Source organism: Hylobates moloch, unplaced genomic scaffold (genome assembly GCF_009828535.3).
Source record: "Hylobates moloch isolate HMO894 unplaced genomic scaffold, HMol_V3 SCAFFOLD_14, whole genome shotgun sequence".
Lineage (NCBI taxonomy): Eukaryota > Metazoa > Chordata > Mammalia > Primates > Hylobatidae > Hylobates > Hylobates moloch.
In genome coordinates this window covers 79,404,354-79,428,779 of record NW_026652289.1, presented here as the reverse complement: position 1 = coordinate 79,428,779, position 24,426 = coordinate 79,404,354, and the positions used below count along the sequence as shown (strand labels likewise).

General features: G+C 36.5%; 1 protein-coding gene across 1 annotated transcript in view; it reads right to left on the bottom strand.

The window, feature by feature from the left end:
- The window catches only part of AQR (aquarius intron-binding spliceosomal factor), a 119,724-nt gene that overhangs the window by 28,268 nt on the left and 67,030 nt on the right, over positions 1 to 24,426 (bottom strand). The window contains exons 18-26 of the mRNA XM_032175964.2: positions 22,663 to 22,830; positions 20,133 to 20,302; positions 16,444 to 16,685; positions 13,334 to 13,480; positions 12,672 to 12,741; positions 9,470 to 9,580; positions 6,030 to 6,139; positions 2,316 to 2,451; positions 314 to 523 (exon numbers count right to left, since the gene is read on the bottom strand). Of these exons, the coding sequence (XP_032031855.1) occupies positions 314 to 523; positions 2,316 to 2,451; positions 6,030 to 6,139; positions 9,470 to 9,580; positions 12,672 to 12,741; positions 13,334 to 13,480; positions 16,444 to 16,685; positions 20,133 to 20,302; positions 22,663 to 22,830 (1,364 nt within the window). The remainder of the gene's footprint in view (positions 1 to 313; positions 524 to 2,315; positions 2,452 to 6,029; positions 6,140 to 9,469; positions 9,581 to 12,671; positions 12,742 to 13,333; positions 13,481 to 16,443; positions 16,686 to 20,132; positions 20,303 to 22,662; positions 22,831 to 24,426) is intronic.

Genomic DNA, 24,426 nt, shown 5'->3' with positions numbered 1-24,426 from the left:
AATACTAAGACCTTTACATCAGGAAAGCCAGAATAAAGATCCAATTTATATCTTACTTAAAATTAATCTAATTTCTAAGATTTGAATATTTTGGGCCAGCTGTGGTGGCTCACACCTGTAATCCCAGCACTTTGGGAGGCAGAGGCAAGCAGATAACTTGAGGTCAGGAGTTCGAGACCAGCTGGAAAGGCAAACGCTCAAAAAAAAAAAAAAAAAAAAAAAAAAAAAAAAAAAAAAAAAATTGAAATTCACATTATTCAAAAAAAAACTAAAAACCACTAAAGGGAAGTTCAAAGAACTTGAGAATCCTTACCTCAAGCTGCGTAAAGATTTTCTTAATGTGCCTGAAACATCCTTCAGCAATTTCCATGTCTTCTTCATAAGATCTTCCTTTAAAAATGGGTTGAGGAGCATTTGCAAAGTATTCATGGAAAGGGAAGAAAGTGGAGACTTCCGTAACATCTGGCAATGTACTACCTTTATTTTTCACTTTGCTGATATACTCTTCCCAGCGAGACATTACCTGTAGAAAAAAGGACTTGAAGTTAACTACTAGCTAATTATGATGTTTTAAAGCATAAATAAATAAATCTTATAAAAACAAGATCTGCTAGGTGAAAAAGAAAAAAAAGAAATTCAATCTTTGATCCAATATAACTATTCTTCATTCCTGTAACTGACAGATTGCTCTTCTGTTATAAAAGTAACCTTGTCTTTGGAGAAAAAAAGGCTCTTTAATAACAAATTTCTACAAACTGGAAAGAGCCTTAACATCATCTCATGGAACTCTAACTCGGACAGTTCAGATTCTTCACGTAACTCAAGAGAGTTTATTATTAATGCTTAAAAGAAATGTAAAGGAAAGAAAGCTCTCTGGACAAAGAAATTTCTGATTTTTTTCATCTCTGTTTCTCTCCATATATGGTAAGCTCAGCTTTAGCAGCTTTTTAATCAATTTGGCACTTGTCAACCCTTCTGTCAGATTTTTAGAACATTTATAAAGAACGTCTGGTTAAGCTGAGTGTATATTTGAAAGCTTATCTTATGACTTTTGTGATTATAGTTCAATTACTTTGTATAATGTTAGCTATGCGTCTACCAGCCAGTTACTATGTAACCTCAATTTCTGTAACTCTCCCAGGTCTTTTTCTGTTATTATCTCTGTGTTTCTCAAAAGTGTAGTCCTTAGGCAAAATATCTGAGGAGCTAAATAAAAATGTGGATTCCTGGATTCCACTTCTATTGAATGAGAAGCTATAGGAACAAGGGCTAGGAATTTAACTCATAAACAACTTTCCCGATATGATTCTTAAATGTTGAAAACTGCCAATTTACACTGTGAAGCCTCAAGTTCATTTTTCCCAAATTTATTACATAAACCTTCATAATTTATAGGTTATTTTCCCCACTTTTAAACATTATTTTCACTGAAAGCCAAGTAATTTTCTGTGTCAAAAAAGCATTTAAGCACCATCTTTACTCCTTTATGCAAGTCCTAAACAGTCTTGAATCTTATGTAGACTATATTATGTATTTTCCCTGCTTCACAAGAAACCACGAAAGCTGCTCATTTTGAATGGACTTAACTGGTTTGTGATATCCACTTACAATGAGCTTACAATATTATAATTTATATCTAAAATCTATAATTGGCATTAGAACAAAGAGAACAAATAAAGTTATACAAAAATCTTCATTAGCCAGTTATGTCCTAGTCCATTTAAAATTATTAGTAAGCCAACTGACTATTAAAGTTTAGTTTTATTCACTTTATTTGGCTATTTCTCATTGGTTTTCATACTTCCAAAATTAACCCTAACAAAAGTAAAAGTACATCTTTATATTGAAGTCAGAAGACTTTAACTTCAAGACCCACTGTGCAATTAGTTGTAAGACATAATTTATTTCTGGAAATTTGAAAGAAGAATGTTTTCCTTCATTAGTTGATTAACGTATACAATAAAAGTCAACTGTACTTTGTTGCCACTGGCTAGCTAGAATATTTATTTAGTTGTATTTCTACAGTAAAAAAAAGAAAAAAGAGTGACTAGAACTTTGTCAATAGAAAGAAAAAATGTAAAAAGTAGCAACATTGGTCTTTCACAGAATGAGTCATCAAGCAAAGTTATTTAGCAAAGAAAACTGAAGATAATACAAAATACATTTAACATTCATAAATATAGCATTTGCAATACCATATATTCTAATCTACTCAAAAAAATAAGCTTTCATGAAGGATCACAAGAACTCATTCCAGCTTCCAACTGGGGTTCATATTATGATGAAGTATGATTCAGAAACCCTTAATATCTTACCTGGTATAAGAAGAAATAGCCTGCAGTTTCACAGGTATATGAGGCATCTCCTGGAACCCCTAGACTCTTTTGCAATCGTTTGACTTCTTCTAAAAGTTCTATTCTTCGAGCCAGAACATAATTAACTCTTCCATACCTAGACATTTCAATTAGGCAAAATGACAAAACTGTAATAAAGAGACTTTGAAGGAAACAATCAGCAAAATTCAAGAAAATAATAATAGCAAAGAAGGGGAAAAAACTAGAAGATATGGCTTCTATTTAACTATTGGTGGTAGTTCTTGGGTTACTTTACACAAAAGCTACTTAGAGTAGGCCGGGCATGGTGGTTCACGCCTGTAATCCCAACACTTCGGGAGCCTGAGGCGGGCAGATCATGAGGTTAGGAGATTGAGACCATCATGGCTAACATGGTGAAACCCTGTCTCTACTAAAAATACAAAAAAATTAGCCGGGCATGGTGGCTGGCATCTGTAGTCCCAGCTACTCGGGAGGCTGAGGCAAGAGAATGGCGTGAACCCGGGAGGCGGAGCTTGCAGTGAGCAGAGATGGTGCCACTGCACTCCAGCCTGGGCAACAAAGCAAGACTCTGTCTCAAAAAAAATAAAAAAATTTAAAAAAAAGCTACTTAGAGTGTACTCCATGGAACAGCATTGATCTGCAAGGGTGTTACTGGTCTAGGAGGAGGGAAAATCAACGACATCACTAAATACGCCATTTAGTTCAGGTCTCAATCTTTCTTCTCACAACAAGACACTTTCACAAAGAAGAAAGTAGGACAGTGCATTCTGGTGCTAGTTTATTTCATCACAGACCAAGAACATGTAAGTTCACAAATTGGCTGCTTCAAACATCACTGTTTTACACTATATAAAAGTAGGTTAGATCTAAAGGCTTTGAAAAGTAATTTTTAAATGTTTTTGATTATCTCTGTCATCTACATATCCCAGTACGTAACTTGGCACCCAAACCTAGCAGGTTCATAATGTTTGCTGAATCAGTAAGAAAACTGAAGTTTGGAGAGTACCTTGTCCGAAAACACACAGTTAGGGAAGAAAGTAGTGGAACCAGAATTAGAGCCCAAATTCTATGCACATTCTTTTCACACCACCACAACAACAAAGGGTCTCCCATAACCCTTTAATGCTTAAAATAAGACTAAAATAATTTAATCAGTCACGTTGTTCCCATGTTTAAAGACTCAACAAAAGAAGAAGTCACGTTCCTAGCTGTCTGTAGTTCAGAGATTCGCATTTGAGGTAGCAAGGGATGATTAAGAATAAAAAAGAGGTCTAAAACGTGATCTATGTTTGAAGAATTTTTCAACTTGGAAGGATATAAACATATGGCAGATAACTTTTTTCTGCTTGCTTACCTATAAACTTTTATCTACAATGAACACTTTGTTAATGAGAAAAAAATCAGGAATGCTTACAGATTCTGTTGATAAAATGCCAAAATTCTTGTGAAGTAATGTTAAACTTAAAAAGCAATAGACAGGCCAGGCATGGTGGCTCACGCCTGTAATCCCAGCACTTTGGGAGGCCGAGGCAGGCGGATTACTTGAGATCAGGAGTTCAAGACTAGCCTGGCCAACATGGCAAAACCTCGTCTCTACTAAAAATACAAAAATTAGCCAGGTGTGGTGGTGGGCGCCTGTAATCCCAGCTACTCAGGAGGCTGAAGCATGAGAATCCCTTGAACCCAGGAGGCAGAGGTGGCAGAGGTTACAGTGAACTGAGATCATACCACTACACTCCAGCCTGGGTGACAGAGTAAGACTCTGTCTCAATCAATCAATCAATCAATCAATCAATCAATAAAAGCAATATACAGTACAATTAAACTCTACTATCTGCTCAATTAGTACATTATTACACTTAAAAGATAAAGAATTATTTTTAAAAAGCAACATAAGGCTGGGTGCGGTGGCACACACCTGTAATCCTAGCACTTTGGGAGGTCAAGATGGATGGAATGCCTGAGCCCAGGAGGTCGAGACCAGCCTAGGCAACATGGTGAAACCCCATCTCTACTAAACACAAAAAAATCAGCCAGGCGTGGTGGTGGGTACCTGTAATCCCAGCTACTCAGGAGGCTGAGGCAGGAGAATTGCTTGAACCCAGGAAGCGGAGGTTGCAGTGAGCTGAGACGGTGCCACTGCACTCCAGCCTGGACAACAAAGTGAAACTCTGTCTCAAAAAAACAAAAAAAGCAATATAAAAATTACAAATAACAGCATTACAGAAAAAGACTAGCAAAAAGTTGTTTTAGGATAGTGTAATTATGGATAACCACTCCTCTACAACTTCACCAGATTTTACAATTTTTTCTTCGGAGAAGGTGATACTACTTTTATTGTGAAACAATGGTCATAATTTTTCTTTTTAATTGTACGAGAAAAAGAATATGTCCAATCAAATATGCAAACTAACAATATCTAGGTTATGTGTCAGAATTAAAAAGTACATTTTTTCTAACAAATTTGGTGGTATCCGAAATCATCGTAAAAATTCTACCCCTATTCTAATATTCTTTAAAAACTATAAATTCTGCTTCAATATAATTGTAGTCAAACATTCTATTAGCACCTTCATGTTCACTGAATTCTGAATTATTAGATTTTAGAGTCTAACCTACCTTTGTAAGTTGGCTTTAAAATGAGGAAATACCTACGGGATGAATTCAAAAGTATTACTGGCTAATCTAAGAATATAGAGCCCTAAATAACTTATGGCATGTTGTTCTTTGCCCCTCTGCAACATAGTGACTTTTTAGAAGCTAAGTGTTCAGTAAGCTCTATAATACAAGAACTCAAAATAGATGCACACATAATAATTTAAAACTCTTTTAATGTCTATGATCAATTCGTCAAAGATCATGTTTAATAGCCAAAGGCTACATTAAATATGTCCAGCTGTTAATTGTGCTTATTATCTAAAATTGGTCTTTAAAAATGGATTTAAATATAAATAAAATGAGACATTATAAAGCAACTTTGAAGGAAAAAAATTAAAATACTAATGGCAGAAGAAATCCGACTTGTAAAGTTTTAGTCAATTCACAGTATGTAATAGCAAACAAAGTCCAGCCAAACTGGCAAGAAGTACCTGAAGTTATACTTATAACCCCAAAGCTTATATTATCATTAATCACTAATTTGTTTTTTTTTTTTTTTTGAGACAGAGTCTCGCTCTGTCACCAGGCTGGAGTGTAATGGCGCAATCTCAGCTCACTGCAACCTCTGCCTCCCGGGTTACAGCAATTCTCCTGCGTCAGCCTCCCGTAATTTCTATTTCAATAAATAAATCAACCTCCTAATTGGTACCTAAAATATATGCAAATTAAATGCCTGAATAAGATGTGAAAAAGGAATCACTTAAAGTTGTACAGTTTTGAACTGGAAGCATGAAAAATTACCTCAATAAATAGAAAGCAAAAGGCAATCTGCAATTTTAAAAAGATTAACAAGATCATTCTCTTCATTAACATAATTGTGTATTTGAAGACAAAATGGCATAACCATACACAATTGGAACTGAGGGACATCATGACCAGATTTCTAGGTCAACATATAGTCTTAGTAAGTTACATTAGAACCTTTCAGAATTAAGTTTCAGTATTCATTGCTCTCTTCTTCTTTAAGATAATAAAAGAAATGAAAACTAAATAAAAAATCCCTTTTTACACTGTTACTCACTCCCATTTGCTCACCTGCTAAAATCTTTCTCTGTCTCCAGCTCTTCTTCTCCATGACCAAGACGCAGTAGGTGGCGCTCATCAATGTCTAATGCCATGATTTTCTCAAACAGCTGGTTTAGGGCCTAGAGAATAAAGCAAGAAGGGTGATGCCACCTTTAAAAGTAGCAAAAACTAACATTTAGAAAGAATCGAAGTTGAAACACAGAAGTAAATCCGCCTTATATTAGGCCATTTATAATTTAATCAAATAGTATTTATATTGATTTCTGATGTTGTCATCTATGTCTATTTGGCTGTATGGATAACTAGAAACCATAAAACCAACCACCCATTAAACATCTGCTTTTAATTTATGAAACGAGAAAGGCATTGGCTCAGATATTATTTCTTCCAAGTTGTAACAATTCCTAAAATAAACAACCACACTGAGTTTCATTTCATTCAACAGCATTTCCTTGGGTTGCAGAGAACTGAAAAAGCTTTTGCAGTTGGAGAAAGACAATAAGAAGGCAGTGAGTGTGTAGGTAGAATATATTAAGAGGGACCAGAAGGTGGAAACATAAATTGCATCTTTCAAATCTTAGTCTGAAAGTCTAATGTTCTCAATATAATAAAGAGCAGAGCACTCATTTATTGCAAACTATTCTGATGAAAGTCATTTAAGTCACTAATTTCTATCTATGAAATGTTCATAATTAGGGTTCCCTCGAATCCTAGTATTCATTATCTGAACTTCTGCAGTTACAAGGTTTTACAGAAAGGCAAAAGTTTCATAGTATGGAAAGACTCACTAATTAAGGTATTATTTAAAAATGAGCCGCCATTCAAACATCTCTCCTCACTTATCACTAGTCCAACCCTGCCTGTGAAGTCAACATCCAGTCTTATAAACACCTAGGTTATATAATGTAGATATAGATATCCTTGACCATCAAAATTCTAGCAATCTGAGCTCTGAAACTGAAGAGATTTAACACAAATTTTCAGAAAAATCCCTCAGTATCCAAACTCTTGATACTCATCATCCAAAACTCGGCACCCAACAGAGCAGATTATATGGTGTTACTCACTATCCAAACCTTCACTATTCAAACTCAAGAACCACTTAGATTTAAAGTAAAAACAAAAACCAAAAAACAAAAACCCCACAAACTTGCACACTATAATCCCAGAAAAAACTACATGATTTCATTGTGAATTAGAGTGATTTTGGAGAACTACTTGAACTATACATGCAAATGAAGATCTGTCAAACAAAACAGTTAACTGAAGGAAAATAATCAATTTGATGGGCATCAAGGGAAAGGATTTGAATTTCAAAAAACCAAGGCAGGTGTTTAGCAAGCAGTGAATTATGTGTCTACTTTTGCAAATTAATCTTTTCAATGATTGTGCTATACAAATCAATCGTAAAGTGAAGGATAACTATAGAAAGCCATATCAAGGTATGACAAAACAGTAAAAAATATGTTAAAACAACACATGAATTATTCTGTTCATTCTAAGAATTTACAATAGGCATATTACAGAACAAATTTTATAAACAGAAGAAAAAAACTTTTCATAATTTGTTTCTTTTATCAAGACAAAGTCCAAATTGATCCCCCTTCAACTACTACAAATTCGGTATATTAAACGTGTTATGTCCAATATATTATGTAATATGTTGTTATACAATTATGTATAACATATTCAGTATATTGGATAAGTTTACTACTTATAAACTTCAAAATATATAAAAATATGTCAGGCAAATGAACTGAATAGTATTATTTTTAAAACCTTACAAATTAAAAGTTAATGATCACCAGAATAATCGATACTTGGCATTCCAAAAACATAGTGCTTCTGTGTATACCAACTCTTTTTAAGACTGGTCAACTGAAGTCACCACTGTTAACATAAACTCCGAGAAAAAACTTTCAGAGGTTTCAACTACCACACAAATTTCATAATGTGCTTCAGGATGTTCTCAGAGTTGCCTGTCTCATTTTATACCAGATCTAATAAATGTTCCTTGTTCTTCCCTCATTTCTGACAGCTTCAGAATGAATAACGTAGAATACAGTCCCTTCATGTAATACAGGTATACATTTCACATGGATTTGAAATTTAATCCAGTATCAACGCACTTTAGACCTTAGTCTTTCAGGAATATTCATTCTACTAAACGAAGAAAAACGCTCTCAGTAAGGGTTACTGCTTATAATCTCAAAGTAAAAGTTCTAGTTTAGTGTAGAAGGAAAAAATGGCAATTTAATTTAATCCAAATATCTAACCATATATCCAGATAGTCTTAACTTTTTCGTATTATGACCCTCTCCAGTAGAAACAAACGATTGGTTTTATGTATCTCTCAATGTCATCTCATTATAAGCAGTGATAATCCAAGAGTAGCTCAATAGCAGATACTCCTCAACTTACAATGGGGTTACATTCCAATAAACCTATCATAAATTGAAAAATCCTAAGTTGAAAATACATTTAACACACCTAACCTGCCGAACACCATAGCTTAGCCTAGCCTATGTAAAACATGCTCAGAACACATATATTTGCCTATACCTGGGCAAAATCATCTAACATAATGTGCCTATTTTATACTGAAATGTTGACTATCTCATATAATTTATTGAATAGCAAAATAAGAGTGACAAACAGAATGGTTGTAAGGGTACTTGAAGTACAATTTCTGCTGAATTCATATTGCTTTCACACCATCATAAAGTCAAAATATTATAGGTCAGAATAAAAGTAGAACCAAAAGTCAGGGACCATTTATACCAATTAGCCTTTCCTGGTATTTAGTGGTACCTATGATCTGATTTTCACATAAGGAGAAATCATCTATTAATACATTCATTTCATGAATCCCCTGCTCCTTCCTTATGTTAGGAACAAGTGCTCAGTGCCGCAAGGAAGAACCAGCACTCAGACAAAAAGTTTTCTCAGCAAGGCAATAACTGCAGGTGGGTGCCACCTGCGTCAGTCACGTTTGCAAGAGCACACCGAACAAAGGAGAGAAGGGTTTTTATCCCTAACTCAGCCCCTGTATCTGTGTCCTTTCCCCATTGGCTGGAGTAAGACCACACAATCTAAACTACCCTGATTGGCTAAAACTTAAGCTTTTCTAAATATGGTCAACGTGTGATGGGGAAGTAAGGGAGAGGAGGGGGTCCTCATGGGAAACCAGGAGCTAATGCATTCCCAAATAAGGGAAGGAATGTGAGCCACAAACCGGCTGAGACTTAGGCATGCCAGAATATGTTAGGGAACAGGTAGGCCAGGCTCGGAAAAATGGAGAACAAAGAATAATGAAACTAGATTTCTTGAAGAGGAACTTATTGCGTCCCACACTTACCTCCCCCTCAACCCCTAACCTGCATACCTACGTGCATGCGCATGCACACACGCACACACACACGTACACACACACATACACAGTCATTTACCTGATTGGAATGAGTAACAATCAGAGTCCTCTGTTCTGGGAAGTTGTGGTAGATGTTGGATATAATCTGAACTGCCACATCTGTTTTGCCTGTACCAGGTGGACCCACAACCTACAAAGAAGATGAACACATAGCAAGCTACTAAGTCATCACAGTTATCACACATTGTTAGAAAACGTGAAGTACAAACCTGAAAGATAAAATTAACAAATTCAGTAGATGGGCCCAAGAACAGAATGAACAGGACAGAGGAGGAACTTTGAGACAGATCAGTAAGCTACACAACCTGAATAACAGAAAAAAAGACTGAAAGAAATAGAGACTCATGAATCTATAGAACAACATTAACAAGTCTAACACTCATGTCAACAAATTCTAAGAAGGAAAGGAAAAAGAGTATGGCATAGACAAAATTTTAGAAAAATCATGGCTGAAAATTTCCTAAATATGGCAAAAGACATAAATCTACAGATTCAAGCAGCTCAGTGAACCCCAACAGAACAACCCCAAAGAAATCCAAGCCCAGATATACCAAAATTAAATGGTTAAAAACAAAAAGCAAAGAAAAAAAAATCTTGATAGCAACCAGAGAAAAATGATGCATTACATATTACAAAAAGATGTTTAAAATGACTTTTGATTTGTCATCAGAAAACACAGAAGTCAGAAGGAAATGTAATAACATTTAAAGTGCTAAAAGGAAGAACTATCAACCCACAATCCTATGTCCAGGTAAAATATCTTTTAAGAAGATGAATTAGAGACATTCTTGCATGAAGAAAAACAAAACTAACTCATATCTAGTAGACATGTTATAAAAAGTGGTTTAAAAAAAAAAAAAAAAAAGTTCTTCAGACAGAAAATGCCCACCAGAGGAAACCTGGAATATCTGGAATGTAGAATAAACGGCAAATATAATAAGAGGCTATTTTTTCCTCTAGAGTTCTTTAAAATACGTATACAGTTGAAAGCAAAAATTCTAATACTACCTGATAGTATCTTAATGTATTTAGATGTAGCACATAAAACAACTACAATATAAAAGGGGAAGGAAGGTAAAGGAATCTTTATGGGAGTAAGTATTCATGCTTCATTCAACCTGAAGTGACATAATACTGATTTTAAGTAGGCTATGAAAACTTAAGTATATTGCAAATCCCTAGAGCAGCCACTAAGAAAACACTACACCCAAAAATATAATGAAAGAATATGATAGGCCAGGCACAGTGGCTCACACCTGTAATCTCAGCACTTTGGGAGGCTGAGGCAGGCAGATCACTTGAGGCCAGGAGTTCAAGACCAGCCTGGCCAACATAGTGAAACCCAATTCTCTACTAAAAATACAAAAATATCAGCTGGCCGTGGTGGCGCACACCTGTAATCCCAGCTACTCAGGTGGCTGAGGTACAAGAATCACTTGAACCTGGGAAAGCAGAGGTTGCAGTGAGCTAAGATGGTGACACTACACTTCAGCCTGGGCTACAAAGTGAGACTGTCTCAAAAAAAAAAAAAAAAAAAATATATATATATATATATATAAAGTAAACAAAAACATAATACTCAAAACTATTCAAATAACACAACAGAAGGCAGGAAAAGGGAAACAGAAGAATACAAAATAAAGGGAACAAATAGAAAATAAACAAAAAATGATAGGCCTAAATTCAAATGTGTCCATTAATTTGCATTAAATGTGAATAGTCTAAACACACAAGTTGGAAGACAGAGACTCTCAGAATGGATAAAGCAACATACCTAAAGTATATGCTGTTTATAAGAAACTCACCTCAAATATAACAAGTAGAAGTAAAATGACAAACAAAAAAAAAACAGAAAAAGAAATGTCATGCAAACACAACTTAAAAGAAAGCTGCAGTAACAATATCAGACAAAGTAGACTTCAGAGCAAAGAAAACTTCCATCAATGAAGACAGACATTACATAATAATAAATGGGGCCAATCACCAAGACAACATAACAACCCTAAAGGTGTGAAGCACTTATCCATGAAGGTTCAAAATACGTTAAGCAAAAATTGACAGAACTAAAGGAGAAACAGACAAATTCATAATTATAGTGAGAGACTTCAATAGTCTGCTTTCAGTAATCAAGAAAACAACAGACAGAAAATCAGCAATGATAGAGAAAAATTAAATAACAACATCAACGAAATGGATCTAATTGACATTTATAGGACAATCCACTCCAAAACAACAGAATACACATTCTTTTTAAGTGCACATGAAATAGTCAACAAGAGAGATCGTATGCTAGGCCATAAAACAAATTTTAACAAATTTAAAAGCAAAAACCAAAAAATTAAAATCATACAATACATTCTCTGACCAAAATAGACTTTGACCAGAAATCAATAACTGGAAGATTACAGGGAAACCTCCAAATACTTAAAAATTAAACACACTTCTAAATCAGTTGTCAGCAGACTTTTTCTGTAAAGAGCCAGAGAGGAAGCATTTTCAGCTTTGCAGGCTAAGCAATCTCTGTTGCAAGTACTTATCTCTGCCACTGCAGCACAAAAGTGGCCATAAGCAATGCAGAAAACAAGTGGATGATATATTTGCTAATTACCCTGATTTAGTCATTACACAATGTATACAGTCATCAAAACATCACATCATACCCCATAAATATGTACAATCATGTCAATTAAAAATAAAACTTTTAAAAAATGGGCAGTCATGTTCTAATAAAATTTTATGAACACTGAAGTGAGCAGCAAGATCTCTAAATGCTTAAGAACCTACACTTACTTATAAACACTTAAATGCATCAGGATTGCTGTACTTGAAACAGAACACATTCTAAAATCTGTTACTTACTTCTAGTCTTAATCTATGTTTAAAAAAAAAAAAAAGTGTGGCTAGGTGCGGTGGCTCACGCCAGTAATCCCAACATATTGGGAGGCCAAGACGGGTGGATCACCTGAGGTCAGGAGTTCGAGACCAGACTGGCCAACATGGCAAAACCCTGTCTCTACTAAAAATACAAAAAAATAGCTGGGCATGGTGGCGGGTGCCTGTAATCTCAGCTACTTGGGAGGCTGAGGCAGGAGAATCACTTGAACCTGGGAGGCGGAGGCTGCAGTGAGCTGAGATCGCGTCACTGCACTCCGGCGTGAGCAACAAGAGCGAAACTCCGTCTCAGAAAACAAACAAATAAACAGGTGTAACAATTCTCTTACCATAGTCAGCCCAGGCTGCATTCCAGCACGGATGGCTTCTATCTGTGTATGAGTGAACTGAATCGTATTACTGCAAGTGAGAGTAAATAAAAAGTTGGTACAGTTAAATGATACTTACTATAATACAAATTTAGACAACAATGACCAGTGGTCTAAACATCTGCTCTGTATTTATCCCAGTTCTCTCAAACTCTTCTGAATGACTCCCTTCACCTCTACCCCTCAACACAGACAATTAAAATGGAATTACAGTTATTTTTCAGTACTTAGCCCATCCCAGACCTCATTTGGAGTGCCAAAGTTCTAGTTCCCATTCTAACACTAAATATAATGCCAATTTACTAGTTATGGCACACATGCATTAGGGCTACTGCTATATGTAACACAGACTGATGAAGTAAGAACCCTTTGCTCGAATTAAGGTAGCCCTCTAACATTTATTTCTCATAGTACCTGAAAATGTTTCTTTTTGAAATATTATGACTACAGAATGGCCTAAAATGTCAGTTATTCAGCTGACTGACAGAATAGAAAGAAAGAGGGTTCAGAAACAGGAGTTTTGTGGAGTTTTAAAAGAAATAGAAAATTTAAATACATTCCTAATCCAGCTGAAATGGCAAACTATTATTCATTATTACAATTAGAATAGGTAGCAAAATTACCGTTTGGGTTGATTGTAAGGATAAGGACCCCTATTAGGAATAACATGGGGCTCAACAATTAAGGTTTTTGCCTCCTCGGTGTCTTCATCTTCCACATCCGCCTCTTTCCTTTTCTTTCCTTTTCCACTTCTTACTGGAAAAGTTATCCTACAAGACCAAAACTTTTGTTCATTTTTACAATTAACAAGGATTTACTGAGTACCTATCCGGTGCATGACATTGTATGCACGATAATCAGAGGAGTAAGAAATATTTCTGGCTTAAAGGAACTCACTATCTGTATGTAAACTGAAAATGGTAGAGTTACATGCACTAACGTGTGTTGAGAGTTTTCAGATTTAAAAAAGTCACCCAGTTAACGGAGAATTAAGGGAGAATTTAAAGAAACATTAAATACTATGTCATGTGCATTGTAAAGTGTTTTATTCATTGTCTGTCCTTCATTTAATCAGAAAAAAATTTCATGGGACAGATGGCATCTCAGATGAGTCTCAAAGAATTTAGACATTCAAAGATGGGAAGAGAAGACATTCCTGGAAGAAAGAAGCAACAGCAGAGGCCAAGTACAAGCAGTGTATTTCGCCTGGGCATAGGGTAGAGAAAAATAAGGCTGAAGAGAGAAGCCTTGTTATGACAGGAATTTTGTAATGACACGTCTAGAATATGAAGCTTTTAAGGCAGAGGGTCATAACATGGGGTTAGGAGGTAACTCCCCACAGATACCTCAGGGAAGTCAATGAACTCCCTAAAATTGAACTAAAAAATTCATTCTCTATGTGTACTTTTTCCAGTTGTCTTTCACATTCTAAAAAAATAGATAACACCAAAGAATGCTAAGAGCCAATGAGGCTAAGTGGTCAGCACTTATTTTGGTAAGAAATAGGAGCAATCAGCTTTTAGCTAGGCAGTGAATAGCTCTAGCAGTAAACCATGTAATGGATTCTATGGATTCTAGTGAGGTGAGATAGGGAGGAAAGATTTTGCTACCATAAAGACTGCTGAGGGCCTAAAGAGGGAGTGGTACAAATGGCACATGAAAAAACTATCCTCGGCTGGGCGCGTTGGCTCACGCCTGTTATCCCAGCACTTTGGGAGGCGGAGGCGGGTGGATCACGAGGTCAGGAGATCGAGACCATCCCGGCTAACACGGTGAAACCCCGTCTCTACTAAAAATACAAAAAATTAGCCGGGCGTCGTGGCGGGCACCTGTAGTCCCGACTACTCAGGAGGCTGAGGCAGGAGAATGGCGTGAAGCTGGGAGACGGAGCTTGCAGTGAGCCAAGATGGCGCCACTGCACTCCAGCCTGGGCAACAGAGCGAGACACCGTCTCGAAAAAAATAAATAAATAAAATAAAAAAGAAAACACTATCCTTGGCCGGGCGTGGTGGCTCACGCCTGTCATCCCAGCACTTTGGGAGGTCGAGGTGAGTGGATCACAAGGTCAGGAGATCGAGACCATCCTGGCTAACACGGTGAAACCCCATCTCTACTAAAAATACAAAAAAAAAATTTGCCGGGCACGGTGGCAGGCGCCTGCAGTCCCAGCTACTCGGGAGGCTGAGGCAGGAGAATGGCATGAACCCGGGAGGCGGAGCTTGCAGTGAGCAAAGACCGCACGCCACTGCTCTCCAGACTGGGTGACAGAGTGAGACTCTGTCTCAATAAAAAAAAAAAAAACTATCCTCAAGGCAGAATCTCTGAGATATAGCAGGAGTTTTATGGGAGTAAAAAGATTGAAAAATAATGCTGAGATTTCAAGATGGAGGAGTAGAAAAATGTCTTTGCCATAAATAGGATTAGGAAAGTATGGAGGAAGACTAGGTTTGGGTGTATAAAGGATATGTATATTTAAAATGAAGAATTAATTATTATTATTATTTTGGGATAGAGTCTTGCTCTGTCACCCAGGCTAGAGTGCAGTGGTGTGATCATAGCTCACTGCAGCCTCACACTCCTGGGTTCACGTGATCCTCCCACCTCAGCTTCCTGAATAGGTGGGACTGTAGGCACACATCAAATCTTGCTATTTTTTTTTTTTTTTAATAGAGATGAGGTCTCAGTTGCCCAGGGTGGTTTGGAATTCCTGGCCTGAAGCAATCCTCCCAACTTCGCCTCCCAAAGTGTTGGGATTACAGGCATAAGCCACCACACCTGGCCTATTATTTATATATATATATATGTACAGTTGAAAGCTGTGTGTTTTCTGATTTCTAGCTAAGAAAGTAATCTGTGGGCCACCACCCACAGGTATACTCAGTGCCTTACCACTAATCCATATGAAGGAATTCAGGGAATAACAACTAATTATTTCAGGTACTTTGTTCTGTTTTCACTTAAATTTTAAGACCAGACCTAATTTAAGATTAAATATGACTATTGTATTTATTTTATTTATTTAGAGATGAGGTTTTCCTCTGTCACCCAGGCTGCAGTACACTGGCACAACCATAGCTTACTGCAGCCTTAAACTCCTGGGTTCAAGCAATCCTTCTGCCTCAGCCTCCTGAGTTCCTGAAATTACAGGTGTGCGCCACCATGCCCAGCTACTTTTTTGAATTTTTTTAGAGATGGGGTCTCACTGTGTTTCCCAGGCTGGTTTTGAATTCCTGGCCTCAAGCAGTCCTCCCGCCTTAGCCTCTGAAGTCACTGGGATTACAAGCGTGAGCCATTGTGCCCAGCTATATTGTGAACATTTCAAATTTGTGAAAGCACACAAAGTTAAAAGAAAAAAAGATTTTTTTCCTAAAAACAAAGTTCAACATCACACAGCTGTATTAGTTGAGAAACATATCAGACTATGCATAACTGCAAAGACATATTTTAGTCAAATGCTATAAATATATTTATATAGTTCTCTTCAGACAATAAGTATTTACTGATCCCTTATTAGGTATTAGACTACTTTTATTGTGGTCTTAAAACAGCTTCTGCACTAAGAAATAGATTCAAATATAATAAAGTTATCCCAGTGATTGTATGGTGAAGGTAGGGACTGCTAAAACAAAATCCAAATATAGTACTCAAAACTCACTTTAGCTAACAATCCTGATGGCGTAACGCACATTGACTACAGAATGCTGGAGAGGAGCGTACCCAGTTCTGACTTTACCTGAAAGGAGGTATTTGTAGAGCAGGGTCTTCTACAGTTACTTTAACATTATGACCAGGGAAGCTGGCTTTTAAATGCTCAATGGAGAGAAATGTATCATTGAAATCAAGGGTAGCAATCTGATTGGGCATTTTCGAATAATGTGCGCTACTTGGGTCCCCATAACCTAAAATGATATCATGCAGCCAGTCAGGTACCACACAATCAGTATTCATCAGGTTCCGAATAGTCTCCAGCACAGCCTGTCAGTAAAGGGACAGAAAAAGATTGTGTCAGTAAGACATCTCAAACATTTGCACTTACTGGAATGCAGAGCTGGCTGCACTAATCCAGAATTCCCGAGTGTTTCAGAGCAAGAAGCTATTTTCCGCTGGCTGACAGGTGCTTGGCTAGACTGAATCAACAGCTATATTTTCAGCTGATACCACACACTGAGTTAAACAAAAGACCAAACTTAGCAAGAACAGTTTATCCATTAAGAGTTTGCTTAGACAGAATGACATAAATAAATTTACCATTTGACTCCTATTGAGTAGGATGAAAACCAGACTCAGGTCGACACAGCAGTAAGAAAACAATATAGAGCAAACCCTTAAAGAAAATACTTCCTCTCAGAAACTCCTGGAATTTTTCCCTCCTTATATTCAATAGTTCTTTAATGCTAAAATCACGCACAACCAGAAGCACATTAATGTATGCTTCGATTGTGATGAAACGTCACAATTTAGAAATATTAAAATTAGCACTGTGAGAAGAAATAAAAAATAAAGTGAACAAAATGATAAAAATAAAGGAAATATCAAATAAAATTTCAGAAGGAAAGAATCAGGACTACAACAAAAGGTCATTATAGTAGTTAGCATATATACTGTCAAAAGTAATTACAAAAAGCCAAGCGAAATTCTTAGACTTCCCAAAAATCATTTCAACAAAGTGATCTATCTCACATATAGAAATTTGGAGACTAGGCTATTAATTTCAAAGAATAAAATAACCAAACTGACAATTTTTAAATCATAACTGTTATACAACTTTTGAAAATGATAAGATAGTATATGTTAATCACGTTGCCTTGCTTTATGTTCTTACACTTATCAGTACCTGAAATTCTCTTGTTCAGGTACTTGGTTATTTGTTTTATCCCTACTATCCCTACTATCATTTGTTTAATCCCTACTAATTCCCACAAGAGTAGGGATAAAGAACAGTTTAAATATGGAACGGGTGAATGAATGAATACCCAAATGAGTATATTCACGTAACAATGATGAATAAGATCAGGGCTCTGCCCTCTAAGGAAATTACAGTTTTAGTAGCAAGATAAAATATGTCCTTAACTGTAACACAAAGCAGCAGAATGTGGTAAATAGTAAAGAATGTTACAAAATACAATGGGAACAAAGTTCACAGTAAATGAGAGAGATGGATGCAGGGGACACTTAACATTAGGAAAGGTTTCATGGAGGAAAGTGGCATTTTTATTGAACTCAAGTAAAAGATTTGTGAAGGAGCTTTGATTTATTTCATCATGAATAGAAAGTCAAAGAAATGTTCTGAGAAGGAGAGTAAAATGATCAGTGTCACACAGTAGGAGGAAACATTTGAAAAACAGGTGACTGGCTATGAGGAGACTCAAGGGTAGACAAAGAGGAGGCTATTATAACTGTCTAGGCAAAAAATAAAGTATCCAGATTAGGACAGGTTGTACAAACTGGAAAAGAGAAAAGGCAATAAATGAAAGATGCTACACAGGTACATAATGAAACACCAAAGACACCAAAAGAGTATTATTTTTTTCCTAAACATAGGCAATTTAATCATTCCCCCTCTTTCTTGGATCAGAAACTAAATGCCTCCTTTGAACTTTCAGGACACTTTTATCTACAGCCTTTTTATGGCTTTTGGTACCTTCTAACTGTTCATGGTAGGCATCTGTCTATATTTCTAGCTTCTCTAAAGGTATAAGTTGTGTCTAATTCATCTTCATAAGCTTCATCTTAGTATAATATCAGACTTACAGTAGGCATTAGTCAAACAAATGAATATAAGAAAACAATGTTTTAGTTTTCAGTGAAGTAACTGAGATTTATTTACTGAAAACTGACCAACTGTGACAGTCATAGGTACTATAAAACTTGGAAACTTTTAGATTTCTCCACCCTTCATTCACTCAGTAAATGTTTATTAAGAACATACTATATAACAGGCACAGTTCTAGGTGCTAAGGATACGCTGGCAGACAAAACAAAGACCCTACCCTCATAGACTTGCTTGCTTCACTGCTTTCTAATGAAGAATTCAGATACAAAACAAATGTATAATTATCAGTTATGATAAAGGCTCTGAGGAAAAATAAAGGTAATAAGGTAGAGAATGATGAGAAGGGAAGATGCTACTTTAGGTAAGGTTGCCACGGAAGGCTTCTCTTAGGAGGTGACATTGAAAAAGAGTTGCCCACGTCAGGTGAGGAAATGAACTATGTAAATACCTGGGGATAATTACCTTAGTAAAAGGAACACCATGGGAAAAGTCTTGGATTATTTTAAAAAACAGGAAAAAGGGCAGTGTGACTGACATGGAGTGAATAAGAAAAAAGTGTTCGAAAATGATGTTGGAGAGGTAGCCAGAAGACAGATAATGAGAGGGCCTTTTGGATTATGGTAGGAACTTTCTAATGTGATGGGAAACCATTAAAGAATGTTAAGTGGGGGTATCAAGGTATACTTCCTATTGTAAAAGGATTATTCGGCCATTATGTGGATATGTGTAAGGGGAGGAACAGACAAGAAAGGAGGCAGGGATGTGAGAGATAAAGGCGTCTTGGACGTGGCATCAGCAGAGGTGATGAGCTAATCAGACTTACTGATATTACAGGTAGAATATGAGACAAAGAGAAATCAAGGATATCTCCATTTGTGTTCAATGACAGGGAGAGATGAACAACTTCTGCTGTTCAAAAGATTTTCTTTTCTTCAATCACAACAACAGGGTTACATAAAAGTAATAAAGTGATAGGAATGTCTAAGAAGTACTGCATTTTGGGAGAAAGAGAAAAGAAAGGCACTCTTCCTGCAAAAGCTACATATTATCAAATGCTAGAATTGTTCAATGTTTAAGTTTTATAATATGTTTCAAATAATGGTTTTTAAAAACCATCCTTTACTAAAACTCTTCTCCCCACAAAGTTATTCTAAAAGTAAAGCTTTAAGCCACCAAACCTCCCTTTCCTACTAATGAGTAAAAATATATTATATCATATAGTAATTCAGAGCCTTGAGGTTCCATATCTGTATTCTGAAAGTGACCTGGAAGTATACCTACTTTTGATTCAAAAAAGAAGCCCCAGTAAACAAGTAAGCAAGTCTTCTTCACTTCATAATAGGGCATTAACTGAGTACCTAATATACAAAAAGCAAAAAAGGAGGTGGACCTTTAGAATAACACTTGGATTCATCTATATTTTAAGCTTTTAAACTCCTCAAAAGACAAAATAGATTTAACAAATCAATTTCTTTAAATTTTTATATTTCATCAATGTTAAAAGTTTAAGAGGATTGCTTACAGTAAAAATAAAAGCAGTCATTATTTTTTCTTAACAAATCTTCCTCTAACCAAATATCTTTGTATTTATGTCATAAAAGTTACTTAAATTATGACATAGTACTTTTAGTTACATACCCCCAAATTACCTTAAAGTTATTTTCCTTTGGTTTTCTCCTCATTATTATATTAAAAGTTTCATAGACATCCTCTGCTCCATTTTGTATAGTATTGGTCATATCTTGTTGATACTGGTTTGGATCCAAAAACACTCTAAATGTCCTTGATTCTCCTCTAAGATTGGGTCTGGGTTCAGGTCCTGGACAATTTGAAAAAGTTTGTTAAATAAAATATATGTTTTTCAAACATCAAAGTAAGTTAACAGTATTTCTTTTCTAGAAATGGTGAGTAAATGGTTCAGGCTTAACTCCAACCATTCTTCCCAAACTAGAATGCCCTCCACTCACCCACTTCAAATTCTAAGACGCTGAAAGTATTTTCTTCTTTCTCTAAATTCTTACTATTTCCTTCCATAACAGTCATGTAATATTTATGATGCAATGCCATGACTTGCAATAATGTGTACACACACTCAACTAAAATAGGAGCACTTAGAAGTCAAAGAACTTATCTTTACTTTTGTCACTCATAGCTCCCACTGCTGCCTTACATATAGTAAGTACTCAATAAATATTTTCTAATTAAATATATGTATTTTAGAATTTAAGGCATAGTTTTCTATTCCTTAATTTGACAGAGGTTCATCACTTTTCTCACCCTTCCACATTCCATACCTAGTATAACCAGCATGAAAAGAAATTTTGCATACACAGAAATGTAGGATACTAATGGTTGAAAGCCCAGCGCCTTTTCTTTCCTTTCTGACATATCTCCTCTTTTTTGGGGGGGGTGGGAGGGAGGGGGGTCTTAGACCTCCAACTTTGGTTCCATTATGTGGCCTTATGCTTATTCCATCCATTTTCCATTTCCTTCTCCTATTTCCTCTTATTCTAGAGATAAATAACTTAATCATCAGCAGTTTAGCAATGATATAATCTCTAAACCACAGATGGCAGAAACTCACTGAAGTTTCAAAAGAAGTTTAACAACCAAATTGTAAAATAAGCACTAGGCATGTATGCAGTTGTAATTTAATAATAAGTATTATAAATGAAGTCAGGACAACAGAAGGAAGAATTTCAAAGGGATAATAAGTGATACACATAAGAAATCAAATAACTAATTTTGTAAAGCAGTGTTTTTAAATGCAGTAAAGTTGGCATCTTATGCAGGATAATTCCTTCTTTTAGTTCTGTTCAGATGTTTAGCATCCTTGGCTCACAGTTACCTAATGCCAAGAGCCTGCCATTTCCTCACCTCTATCCTGGTCTTTTTTTTTTTTTTGAGACAGAGTCTTGCTCTGTTGCCCAGGCTGGAGTGCAGTGGCGCGATCTCAGCTCATTGCAAGCTCCACCTCCCGGGTTCACACCATTCTCCTGCCTCAGCCTCCTGAGTAGCTGGGACTGCAGGCGCCCACCACAATGCCCGGCTAATTAATTGTCTGTATTTTTAGTAGAGACGGGGTTTCACTGTGTTAGCCAGGATGGTCTCCACCTCCCGACCTCATGATCCGCCTGCCTCGGCCTCCCAAAGTGCTGAGATTGGTTACCAACAGGCATGAGCCACCTCGCCCGGCCTTATCCCAGTCATTTGAAAACCTAAATATCACTATGCATTTCCAAACGCAGGACAGTATTGTTCCGAATTAAGAACCACCACTACAATGAATTAAAATAGTCAAATTTAAGAAGAAAAAATATATCATTGGACACAAAAAAGCTTGGACAACTGTAAGAAATATTTAGAGTGTTTCTAAAAAAAAAAACAATATTGTAAAGTATTATATATTTTAAAAAGCTATGAATAAAGATGATTTCAAAAGATCCTGTCCCAGAATTCGAGACCAGCCTGGCCAACATGGTGAAACCCTGTCTCTACTAAAAATACAAAAATTAGCCAGGCACGGTGGCAGGCACCTGTATTCCCAGCTACTGGGGTGGCTGAGGCAGAATTGCTTGAACTTGGGAGGCAGAGGGTACAGTGAGCCGAGATCGCACCACTGCACTCCAGCCTGGTTGACAGAGCAAAACTCCGTCTCGGGGGGATAAAAAGAAAAAGATCCTGTCCTTTCCAATATCTAACATAGAAGTTTTGAAACTGGCTGGGTATGGTGGTGGCTCATGTTTGTAATCCCAGCACTTTGGGAGGCTGAGGCAAGTGGACTGCTTGATCTCAGGAGTTTGAGACCAGCCTGGGCAACATGGGGAAACCCCATCTCTACCAAAAACTACAAAAATTAACCGGGCATGGTCACAAGTGCCTATGGTCCCAGCTACTAGCAGGGCTGAGGCTGGAGAATCGCATGAACCCAGGAGGCAGAGGTTGCAATGAGCCGAGATTGCGCCACTGAACTCCAGCCTGTGTGACACAGTGAGAAACCACGTTACCTATATCTAAAACTGCATGGTAGGCACCCTACACATATTTGATACAAAATCCTTTGTGTCAATTTAGTAGGTAAAACAACTAAAAAATATTACCTAAGAAGCAAAAAAGGAAAAAGGCAAAGAAATTTATCATTCTACACACATACTCTTTCAAAAATATAGGTCACCATACCATCTTCAATGACACGTCCTTTATCATCCAGCATGCCCTGAATTTCACAGCCTCTGACATAAACCAGGCCAACCTGCTCAATAAAAGGTCTCCTCCGGTCAAACTTAGTGCCATAAGGTTTTGTAGGACGTACAGTAATTAAAAAGCATACATCATGCTTACGAAGACCTGGTAAGATATAAAGACATTTTCATTTATTAGAATTTCATTGTTTTCAGTCTTTTGTAGGCAAATTCTTATTTGCCTCTCTACCTCTTATCTTTGGTAGAGAGATACTATGAGTGACCAATGATTATTATCGCATTGTAACACAATTATGGGCTTTTCTATAATCTTTAATACTCAATATTTCATAGCATTAATTGAAATGAAAACCTCTTTATATTAAAATTAGAAACATTCATGCCATGAATCTATTACTGAATAAGTCCTCCAAGTCATGCTACAGCTCCAGAATTGGATGTTCGTCATCATTCTTATTTTTAACATTCTTAATAAGTAACCAAAAATATGGCTGGCATATAATCCATCTATAGCATATTTAGCAGGTTTTTAATATCAGTTTAAACTATCTATCAGTGTCATTCCAAAGACAGCCTAATTGTATTTCACTAAAACAGGTCAACTCAAGAATAATTCATCAAGGCAAAAAAGTATTGTTTACAGATATGATCTTGGGAAAGATGGCTGAATATATAGTTTCAGTTGGCAAATCGCCAACATTTTTCTAAGTGAATGTCAAGAAATAGGAGACTTGTGCTAAAGTCCACAGCTTCTTGGTCACTAGACCCAATAATGAACTCAAATGGCTTCCCAGCTCTATTAAAAGTAGAGAAACTGGAAGACAAGGATTATAAAACTAGACCTCACAGCATGTAATGCTACACCACTTAATCTTCATTCCATTTCTGATGTTTTTGTTAGCCATTATATGACATAAATGTAAATGTAAACAGTCTGCTTGCTCATAACCTTGTTAACAACAAACACAATGAAATCAAATCAATGATGTGGGTATATGGCTAATAGTATTGAAAATATTTTGGTTTGTTTTAATTGGGTGACTGGTTAGAGTATGGGTAAAGGTAGAAATAGTAACTCTATTCATAATACTGACTTGATTATTTCCCAATAAATTCTATGCAAAGCAGCAAGAGAAGTAATGAGAATGAATGGGAACCGTTCTACTCTCTGAGTTGTACTACCTGTGTGACGTCTGATCTGCACAGCGCATTAAAACTTCTAAGTCTTAAAGCCAAAGAAGCGGTCCTAAGAAGTCATTTATTCTCTCCCAAGATAGGAGTTACTTTTTGGCATCACTGAGGGATGACCTCTTGTTCCTTCCTAAAACAAACCACTTTACTCTGGGACATCTTAGATCCACATTTTTTTAAATCCCATATTTCAATGAGCTCAACTGTCTCTCTCCTTGCAACCATTTGTAACCACCCTATCCTAGCTGTGCTTTCTGGAGCAAATCTGGCATTCCATTTCATGAATTTTGTTTCCTTAGCTTTAAATGAGAATATTGAAGAAGATAAGGGCTTGAGGTTCACACCTTTTCAAAGGGACAAAAGGAATGTTTTATGCTATTTAGTTTAATAATCTTTAAAATTTACTTTTATAAAACAATATTCGGCTGGGCACGGTGGCTCACGCCTGTAATCCCAGCACTTTGGGAGGCTGAGGCGGGTGGATCACAAGACCAGCCTGGCCAAGATGGTGAAACCCTGTCTCTACTAAAAATACAAAAAATTAGCTGGG